Genomic DNA, 10,570 nt, shown 5'->3' on the forward strand with positions numbered 1-10,570 from the left:
CCCACCAGGTATCAGTGTGTGGTTCAGCTGTCGAGATGTCATCTCACTGTGAAATTTGTGCTGTGCTGAGCAGAGGTTCAAGAGGTACTGTGCAATCTTAGAGGTTTCTGTCACAAAAATGTGCTTTTTTCCACTGGGTCCACCACACTCTATAATCAGCTTACGGCGCTAAAAGACAAACATAGGTCAGTGTTTAATTAAGAACTTTAAATGTGAAGTTTTTTTTTTCTCCCATAATGCTGAGATGTAGATAAAAATGTTGCAAATTGGTGAAGTATTTTTTTTTAGTTCTTTGCTAAATTTCTCATACCTTCCAAACATTATCAACAGTATAATGCATGATGAAAATTAAAAATCAAATTATGAAATTCGGTTCTGAAACTAACAAGCTGCATTCCAACATCTAGATCAAACAACTTGAAACAAGATCTGACTGAAATTGCCCTGATTATTTTTTACCCCAGTGGATATGGAGTCTGTTTCCCTCCACAAGAAGCGCCTGGTGACAGTTCGCAGGTGGTTCTTTGTCTCATAAACGATGATTCCTTTGGCGCACACTCCCAGAACTAACTCTCCTATCAACGGCCTTTTCTCCCTTCCCACGCGATGGAACATAACTCCATACTCTGGCAACTGTTGGACAATCTAATGGCAACAAAAAAATAAAAACAAGCTTACAGTATTTCTCTTACATTAGCATGTTACAAGTTAATGTGGTTTAAAATCTCACTTTACCTTTAGATACTCTGTTTCTGCCTCCTCAGGCAACAAATGAGCATGACTGGCATGTAGTCTCGGTAACTCCTCTCTAATAATGGGGACAGCAAGCTTCTCCAGCATCCTTTTGGATACGTAAAGTTCTGGCTGATAATAGTCTTTACCATACAGCTGCGCAGATACACACACAAATAAAACACCCTATTGGTTACTTGACAATCGAGATATTCAAAGCTAAAATAATCAAATTTTTCTGTATTTTCTCTGTACCTCTGGCATGTAATCACCAAACTCAGCCTGCAGAGCGAGAGCAGCCAGGAACAAGCCTGTCTCCTCATTGCAGTAAAGCCTGTCCTCCAAGATATCTTTACGCAATTGCAAGTAATACTGGTGACGAGTCAGTCTGTGTCTAGAAAGTAAAGAAAAATGTATTTTCACTCTTTAATAATTTAAAGCAAACATAGTTGATAAAAAGAAATATATTCAATAATTTGATTATTAAAATGATATCATCAGAGCATGTCTGTAACATGAATGACTTGAGTGTCAACTTTCCAACAAAATTACATTAAATAAAGCTAATAAGTTCAAAATGTATATATTTGAATTTCATGTGTTGGGAAGGTTCCTACTTGGATCATTTGCATTGTGAGAGGTATTACTGGTTTTCTGCTATGAAAAACTGTAGATGATAACTGAGTACAGGGGCCACCATACTGTTGGTTCAGTTTTAGCAAATACAAATACCAATATTGGTCTAAAAGGATAAAAAATAAAAAAAAATTCTGGGAAACAATGCATCCATCCTTATGTTCACCCTATGTTTTGCCTCATTCTGCTTTGACTTTTCATAGTTGTCCTTCTTCTGTAACAGATTGATTACCTTTTCTAGCTCATTTGCAGTCACATATATATATTTTTTGCAGATATAATGCATCATGGAAAAAAATTGCAACCCGAAAGCAAAACCAGAAATGAAAGAGCTAGAATTGATTATAGACGACAAAAAAAGAAGTCAATTTAAGAAATGTTTACTTACAGAATAAAGGCAATATCATTAACGAAATATTTGACTCGAAGAAACACCAAAAAGGAAGATATCTGTCCCTTTTTCCAGCTGTCAGGTGCAACTTTGGAGATTTTTGTCTCGTGGTCCAAAAAGAAATATTCATCATCTGCAAAATACAAAGAAATAAACCGATTAACGCCAATCTTTGTCCCTCTGTATTATCACCCATTAGGCTAATTGTCAAGACATTATTTGTTACTTAGCATAATATCAATGACATTTGATATAACATTTTTAATTTGGTTACTTTAATACAGAGAGATTAGGTCCCATTCAACATGTCCTCTTACCATCTAGGAAGGAAAGACCAAAGTAAAAGTGCTCCACCAAGTTTGCGTGAGCCACCACCATGTCAAACACATCTCTTGCCCTGGATTTAATGTCACAGCGGACAACCACGTACTGTCCATTAGGCAGCACTACAGTCACTTCTCGCTGAGAGGAACTTGAATGGCCCTTTTTGGACTGTGGTGTGCAGACACAGAGAAATGCATGCACATAGAAAAACACAACAACAACAGACACACTGAGAAGGTTGTACCAAACATGCATTTATGCATGTAGACAGCTCAACGTGCAAGAACAACTTAAAGACTGTGGCAGAACAGACATATACACCAATCAGGGGCAGATAGAGAAACAGGAAAGTAACTTGAAACCAGTAATTTACCACAATAGATCCTGGGAGCTCAAGAAGAATTTGCTGCTCGTCTGGCATTCTTACAAACTCTGGACCCAGTGCCTAAAATGTATAATATGGAATAAAAAAACCTTACAGAACACCATACCAAACCTGTCTAATAATTTCTTTTTAAATGTCTTACTACCAGTATTTACAAGTTACTTTTTTAAAACAATATATTTTGCACTTTTGGCTCGTACAAAACATTTAGTTTACTTATCACAATAAAAAGCTCCAGTTTTGACCTTAGCTTTTCTCTGGCTTAGGCTGAGAGAGGACTCGCTGAAGGTGATGGAAGGACTGTGAGATCTGCCTGATGCCTTCGGAGAGAAATCGTGCTGGGGGCTCCTACCAATCCAGCTGCAGTTACTGTCCCTGCGGCACACCCTCCGAGGGAGCCTGATGGGTCAGAGGCAGGGAAGGAAGGACAGAATGAGTAATAGTTATGTGGACAACCTGGAAAGTCAAACAATGGCAAAGTCAGTACAGACATTGAAAAGGATAGAATGTGGAGTAGAATGATTTGTATATATATCCACATTTAGAAGTTACTCTTAGTCACCACTGGCATGAATACTATATGATTTTAGGCTTTTAAATCTGCATTTCAACTGTTCTTTGGCTTTAGTGGACAGCTAGAGCATGCTACCTCTAGTTAAAAAAAAAAGCATATGTAATAAGCTTCTGGTATAATTCTGGTCAAAAATTAAATATAGGCAGGACTGTTAGACCTCCCTTAAATTCATTGGTTTCCTTCGACCATTGTCCGCTTCGACCATTACTTATTATCTTTAACATTAGTACTTTGCTAATTTTTTATCTCAATACCAGCTCATTCAGTCCTTCCAAACCCTTTCTGTTTGGGATTATTATGTGGTTGAAAAACTCAATTGTGTCAAGTTTTAACTAAATGAATTAAATGGAGGAGTCTAGAAGCAGTGTTGTGCCTGAACGAAACGAAACGAAAGTTCATGAACTCATTCATATTTTGGGTGAACGTGAACTGAACGTACTGTATTACTGCCTGATGAATGTTAGTGTGAACTCGTTCATTCTGGTGTCTTTGAACGGCACGCTCTCTCAGTTCAACTCTGTTCAATAGGTTGCCAGATTTCTATAGAGCCCTCTAGGCGAAACCCCGGCTAAATCACACCGTAAACAGGCCTTAATATGTAGCGGGAAAAACACCCGATCTGGCAACACCAGCTACCAGTGTCGTAGCCTACAGCCGCATGTGTCATCAAAACAAAATGCAGCAAGGAGCCAGAGCAGCATGGAGGCGACCATGGAGGCGACAAAGCAGCAGTATGATGACTTAAAACAGTTTTATGACCAGGTGGTCAGTGAGGATAATGGCAACAATCTTACATTTCTCTGCAAACTTTGCCCGCCGGCTTTCAGTAAAAAAATCCGCACTTAAACCTGCCTGGTATAATTTTCCAGGATTCCAGTATTCCTTTTTAGTATGTACTGAAATGAAATTTCAAATGGAAAAAAAAAAAAAAAAAAAAAAAAAAAAAAAACATTTGCATCTTAAAGACTACTTTCCTGTTTTTCTTTTAATAATTCCTCATAAAAAAGACCATTCAAGCAGCACATTTTTCCTAATGTTTTTGAGAATATACTGTAGGAATGAAAGCTGCAGCTGCTACTAGTGTGAAGTGAATGGACAGCAATAAAGCATTGAAGCAACAATAAGGAAATGTAAATGTAAACCCTGGTTGGATAAGGATTCAAAACTGGATATGAAGATGAAATCTGACGCACCGTTTCAGTGTTACAAATTATAAAATAATTGCTGTCTGTGGTTCTACAGTAGGCTATGGTGTAATTGAGCAATATATGAACTAGTTCATTTTTTGGAACTGTGAACTTAGTTCAAAATTTTGAATTAGGAACTATGAACTGAACTAGTTCATTTTAAAATGTGTGAACTGAACTTTGAACTAGTTCACGTAGAAAGAGAACTTTCCCAACACTGTCTAGAAGAATGATGTAAAGTACCCAATAACACTGGAGCAAACGTCATGCAGAGTGGTGGTAGCATCACTCAAACTCAAAAACAGTTATCTATCCATTTAATTAATGGAGTTATCGTATATATATATATATATATATATATATATATATATATATATACATACATACATACATATACTGTACATACACACATATATATATATATATATATATATATATATATATATATATATATATATATATATATATATATATATATATATATATGTGTATGTACAGTATATGTATGTATGTATATATTATATATATATATATATATATATATATATATATATATATATATATATATATATATATATATATATATATATATATTTATATATAGATAGATAGATGCTTTTATTGTTTTTATATAATGACACAAAAATCAACATTTAAAGGCCCAACCAGATATATGAAAATTTCACCCCAACAGTTACTTCATAGGTATACATGGAGAGAAAGAAAATAAAAAAAATGTCAGTTTCTCCCTGATCTCAATTTCGGTGTAGATGTGTTGATGCTGATAATACATGCCTGTCTAAAGAAGAGTGGTACAGTGGTGTGGGAGAGCTTCTTGGTCTTTGTTTCCAAGGTCTTTGAGGTAAACTTCCTACACAGGAAAAATAATGCACTTTACTTCTATCATATATATTGTAATTTTAGCTCATACATGTTTTTAAATAATTTATAAGAAAAATAAATAAAGCTCCAATACTTGTTAAAAGTAAATGAAAGCATGCTTTATATTCTATATTCTCTGTTGTCTGTTTACCTGACTTGGAGTCCGAGTCCGTTGAGTACCTCCGCCCTTCAGCACTTCCTTCACTGAAGTCTGATAATGGCCCTCTCTTTCCTGTCGGGCAGGTAGGAGATGGAAGATGACAGCAACAGATGATTTTTGTCAGTCCCCTAGCACTTCTAAGACACTTATATGTTTGAAAGCAACTAAAGGATGATGAAGGTTTATTCTGGAGCATCCTGAACTCTCTGTATCTGATTACTGGCTCCTACTGAAGTCTAATCCAAGGCTTGCTTGAGGTTAAGATCTTAATCCTGTTGACCTCCATTCTATCTTGAGTCAAAATGTAGCTGTAAGGTAATTGCTTTTATGACATTATTTAATAAGTTGTATAATTTTAACTGCAGACAACAGCAGATTATTTATCAGAATCTATAAATGAATACTCACTGTGAAGTCTCTCTCTGATCATCTGGCTCCTGCCGCTCAGTGGAATATTACTGTCTGGCAGAGAGCCATCCATCTAAGAAACGGGGAAAACCGATTATTTAAACCATTTTAAAAGGATTGGTTGCACTCGAAACACAACATGTCTTTTAATTTTTGGACACATACTGTGTAACATTGGTTGTAGAGAAGCTGTAAAGCCAGAAAAGAAGAACATACGGTCCTCAGATATCTACGACTCACTGATTCGTGAAAAACCTCCTCCACTAGCTGTCGAACGACTTTGGTAGGCGGCTGCAGGTTGGAGGCCTTGTGCTGGGATTCGCAGGCCTCCAAAATGGAGGTAAGGTTTACCCTGCGGTGGGCCAGCTCCTCACACATGCTGAGGAGGATGCTGTTTAGATGGTCACTCAACTGGACCGGCTGTAAAAAAAGGAAAGGGGCATTCAATAACTGGCTAAGCCTGTGATGCCAGGAAAATATTAGTTTAGTCTAAGAGACTCCCACCTGATTTTGAGGTAGCTGAAAATCAACTGACCAGTAGAGAGTCATTCCCAGTGAATACACCAGCATCTGTGTAGCAAAATCTATTGGTTAAGAAAAAGTCAAACAAGTAACATTTAAAGCTTAGACCAAGATAAAGACAAAAAAAAAAAAAACATTGTGTAGGGTGACCAGATTTGGGTTCCTGAAAATGTTGTGTTTGTTACTTACCTTATACTTACCTGCAGATGGCGCCACCGTGCATCTATATATAGAATTGCTGTTACTACTACACCACCACACATTGAGCAATTGCTGCAAATGTACCCAGCCTTGAATGCATTCCTTTTGTCCCAAGGACAGGCCACCAGTGCAGATCCCCATGTTTTTTGAGGATGAGTTCAGTGAGATTTAGGCTATGAAATGTGTTTGAGGCAGTCATCCAAAATCCCAGACAGTTTTGAAATTCCACAGACATGTCTGGGAAAAAGAGGACGTCTTGTCACCCTAGCATTGTGTGAACCCCTATGTAAACTGCATGCCCTGTTTTGTCAAGACTTCCTTCTGGGGCTGAAACAATTGATCGAATTAATCGTGATTAATCGATTATTGTAATCATCAACTAATTTAGTAATTGATAAATCATTTTATGGAGTATAGAGACTGTAAAATGTGCTTTTAACTGACAGAGAAACCGATTTAGAGCAGTAATAATATCAAAATTGTAAAATATATATAAACAGTTTGCATTTAACTGCTTTTCTCCAGGTCGCTTCAAAATATCCTGGCAGAACCAGTGGTCTGTTTAAAACAGCTCTGTATTTCAGCAAATAACCACAAGCATTTATCATTGTTAGCTTTTTTAATGTTTATCCAAAAGCCTAATTTATTAATCAATGTAGCAACAATTCTTTATTCTCAAGTTAGAGATATGATGATATAGATATTTGTTTAATAAAAGTAGTATATGAAAAAGTTTCAAAATTGTACAGTATTGTTTGATTTTTGGATGTCTGTGTCTGTTTGCACTTTTTCAAGAGCCCAAGGTGGAAATAGATTTTTTCATCATGTTATATAAACAATAAAAACTCTCAGAAAAAAAAAACTAATTTATACAAAAAGTAAATTTGTGAAATTGAGCAGATTTAGGAAATCTTGCAGTTGACCCTGAAAGGTGTTGCAGCCGTTGACTTTTTAAAACCAATATTGTGAAAAACTTCGTCCCATGTAATCATATTTAAATTGAATGGGCAATTAGCAGACATATTTTAGTGTAATGTGCAAAAAATGGGAAGGTATAACTCCAATTGTTTTGGAGCAATTGGGAGAAAGAAAAAAGATGGATAAAAAAAAAAAAAAACATGTAGCTTACAACTGCCACTAGAGGGTGTGTTTACTCCTTAGTTGACCTTCAGTTTCTCATGTCCTGAGATTTTGCATTCACAGGAAAACCACATCTGCACATGAGAGCCCTCATTTTATAATCAATCCAGTTAGTTTTATAGTGGAAATCTCCACATAAAAAAGCAACACCAAAAAAACTATTAAATGGCTCCAGGTTTTGCAGTAAAACACCTGCAATCTTTTAGGTGAGATACCAAGTCAGCCATTAGGACCCAAGCACTGACCCTATCAGTGGCAGGTTTGGTTGAGCCGGCACGGTCCTGCAGCATCTCTGGAGCAGCAAATGCAGACACCTCATCTGATAGGCCGCAGTTCTTAAAAGCTAAGGTTCCAGTGGCTGACAACAGCAAGGAGGTGGGGCTGATGATGCTGCACATATTGTTGTGACCTGAAAAAGCCAAGAAGTCCGGAAAACCTATTAGGCACAAATATGTTATTCCATAGCAAAGCAAACAGAGTCAAACTCATATCAAAATACCCAAGCAAAAACAACACTAGACTAACATTAGTTCAGAGGAATAAGGCATGTTGTGTGAGCCAACAAAAGGGAGAGGCTATTTGAAATGCTTTACCCTTATAAGAGACATCCATTAAACACTCTGCAGCGCCCAACAGCAGGGACCAGATCTCCTCTTCCAGCAGAGGTCCCCCTCTTGCCTCCAGTACCTCAGCTAATGTAACAAATGTGCTGCTCATTCTGCCAGCAATCCACACACACACCTGAAACACATAGAGCACACAAAAACACAGAGCACAACAGGCTCTTAACTCATACATGCAATTAACGAAAATTCCTGAATTGGAAAAACACTACAACTCTTATAAAGGTTTTTTGTTGTTGTTGTTGTTGTTTTATATATATATATATATATATATATATATATATATATATATATATATATATTTTTTTTTTTTTTTTTGCAAAAACAGATATTTACAGTTGGTTGAAACTATGAGAATGCATCTTGAAAATTTAAAAATCTTCACAAAATACAAGAACCATTTCCAGAACCATCTACAACAGAAGTGCAGAAATAAACGTAGCATTGCAAAGAGGATGAGAAATAATATCAGAATAACAAGGAATCTGTCTGATAACACACACATATGCTTCATTTTCCCTGGATCTTAGTTTAATCAAATCCAATCCACTTTATTTATATAGCACGATTTAAATAAACACAAGGTTTCCAAAGTGCTGCACAAAAAAGATAAAATAACTAACTAAGTAAGTCTGCTCGAGACTCAGAGTAAGACCTGTCAGAGTATCAGCTCTAGCTCTGACCTGCACAGTTAGTACAGGTTTTTTAAACGAGGAAAAATCTAAATATGAAAATATCTACAAGTTGGGTTATGAGAGCTAGCTTCTCGACAAGTTACTGCAAGAACAGACTAAATCTCTCTAACACCTGCAAACATTACCCCAGACAAATGACCTTCAAAGTGGAGAAGCAGAGAAAACCATTCAACACAGCCCTTAAGCAGAACAGAACAAGAGAAGCATAACTAAAACCTTAAGTTCAACATTCATAGGATTTTCTAAACCAAAGTTCATCACAGTCATGTTTTCTCTACTAGATCCTATATAGGGTTTACTCTATGGTTTTCCATCAAATTAATATAAAAGTCCTGCTGCAAACGTAACAAAGCATTTCAATTACTTTAGACTAATGAATCCCTCTTTTTAAACTGAACTAATCCTTGTCTTACAAGATTAAATGTGTGAGAAAACGAACAAACATACTTATCACTGATCATATCATAATGCTGAGTCCCAATATAATCATTTTATTCAAGGAAAATTCAATCTTTACCTTTGCATTGTAGATAATTATGATTAATTTAACCAAAATATCTTTTAAGTAACTATAAGAGCTGCAAATATTTTACTTTGCCCATACTTTGAAAGCTATGAATCTAAAAACCACGTTATTGCAGCTCTGCCTCTAGTATAAAAGAGAAACAATGATGTTCACACTTAGCGATTAAGGAAAACTCGCAGCTGTGCTTCTTCAAACTGTTATTTTAAAGATGTAACTCGTAAAGAATACAGCAAATCTCAACACATAAAGGTGACTGTGTTTCTTCTACTGCAGTAAAGTTGTGTTTTGCTATACAAGTTTGCAGAACTTGTTTTGCACCTCTGAGAGCAGACATTATCTATCCAGTCAAAGTTGTCTTGTCATTAACAATTTGTGCTAAACTGCAAGGGACAAGGGACTGATTCTATACAAAGTTTAATAGGTTTTTAAATGTCAAGGGTCAACTATTCACAGTTTGTATCCTAATATTATATTTGGCTGGGGGGGTTATTATTTAAGTCTTTTAAAGACTTAAATAATAAAAACTCTTTACTTTTAGGTTTTTGATAAACAATAATTGGTGCATCTTAATGAAGTTACCTGAGATGGGATTTAGCCAGAAATCAAATTAAATGCAACTAAATATGATTTAATTATAGTAAACTATGATGTAAATTAATGAATACATTAAATCTGCCATTTATTTTCTGTTTGCAGATCTTTATCCCTGAAATTTAGATAATGTAATCAGAGCATTGAGGTAGGCTACTTCCTTCAAATCTCATATATTGGTTATGTAAACACAAGGTGTTTCAAGGTATATTTTCTTGGCAACTGTATCCAATGCAGTTTACCATTTCCAGCTGAGAAATTGTTTGTTAAATCTAACCTAGTTAATGCAAAAACATCAACTAGAGTCTATCTGATATGTGGAGTAAGAAAAAGTAATGCAGACAGGCACAGCATGAGGCAGATAGAGGAGCTAAAGTGTGTTTGGAGTAAATTAGGCCAACATCCCCACCATCTATTGTTCCTACAATAAAACCTTATGTTACCTGTTACTGTCGCTGGATCTGACATGAACCTCTAGATATTTTCTTTTCATTTTGTATCAGATTAAGATAAAGATAACGGGTTAACTGTGTAACATCAACTCTGGATATCTAAATATGCCCCAAATCTCCAGCATCCCACTGTAAACATAC

The 10,570-nt window shown here is 35.9% G+C and overlaps 1 protein-coding gene across 3 annotated transcripts in view; it reads right to left on the reverse strand.

Moving 5' to 3' along the window:
- ptpn20 (protein tyrosine phosphatase non-receptor type 20) overlaps positions 1-10,570 on the reverse strand; it is a 41,824-nt gene that overhangs the window by 30,463 nt on the left and 791 nt on the right. For 2 of the 3 annotated variants that reach the window (XM_038296360.1, XM_038296359.1), the window contains exons 2-16: positions 8,136-8,283; positions 7,788-7,951; positions 6,184-6,249; positions 5,845-6,099; positions 5,680-5,752; positions 5,263-5,343; positions 5,025-5,100; positions 2,714-2,867; positions 2,457-2,528; positions 2,077-2,251; positions 1,757-1,892; positions 988-1,126; positions 736-888; positions 460-645; positions 6-168 (exon numbers count right to left, since the gene is read on the reverse strand). In XM_038296360.1, coding sequence (XP_038152288.1) covers positions 6-168; positions 460-645; positions 736-888; positions 988-1,126; positions 1,757-1,892; positions 2,077-2,251; positions 2,457-2,528; positions 2,714-2,867; positions 5,025-5,100; positions 5,263-5,343; positions 5,680-5,752; positions 5,845-6,099; positions 6,184-6,249; positions 7,788-7,951; positions 8,136-8,259 — 2,017 coding nt within the window. In that variant the 5' untranslated portion in view covers positions 8,260-8,283. The remainder of the gene's footprint in view (positions 1-5; positions 169-459; positions 646-735; positions 889-987; positions 1,127-1,756; positions 1,893-2,076; positions 2,252-2,456; positions 2,529-2,713; positions 2,868-5,024; positions 5,101-5,262; positions 5,344-5,679; positions 5,753-5,844; positions 6,100-6,183; positions 6,250-7,787; positions 7,952-8,135; positions 8,284-10,570) is intronic. The other variant, XM_038296361.1, reaches the window with a different exon arrangement.

The sequence above is a fragment of the Cyprinodon tularosa genome, unplaced genomic scaffold, assembly GCF_016077235.1.
Source record: "Cyprinodon tularosa strain WSP-4 unplaced genomic scaffold, ASM1607723v1 ctg37, whole genome shotgun sequence".
NCBI classification, from domain to species: domain Eukaryota; kingdom Metazoa; phylum Chordata; class Actinopteri; order Cyprinodontiformes; family Cyprinodontidae; genus Cyprinodon; species Cyprinodon tularosa.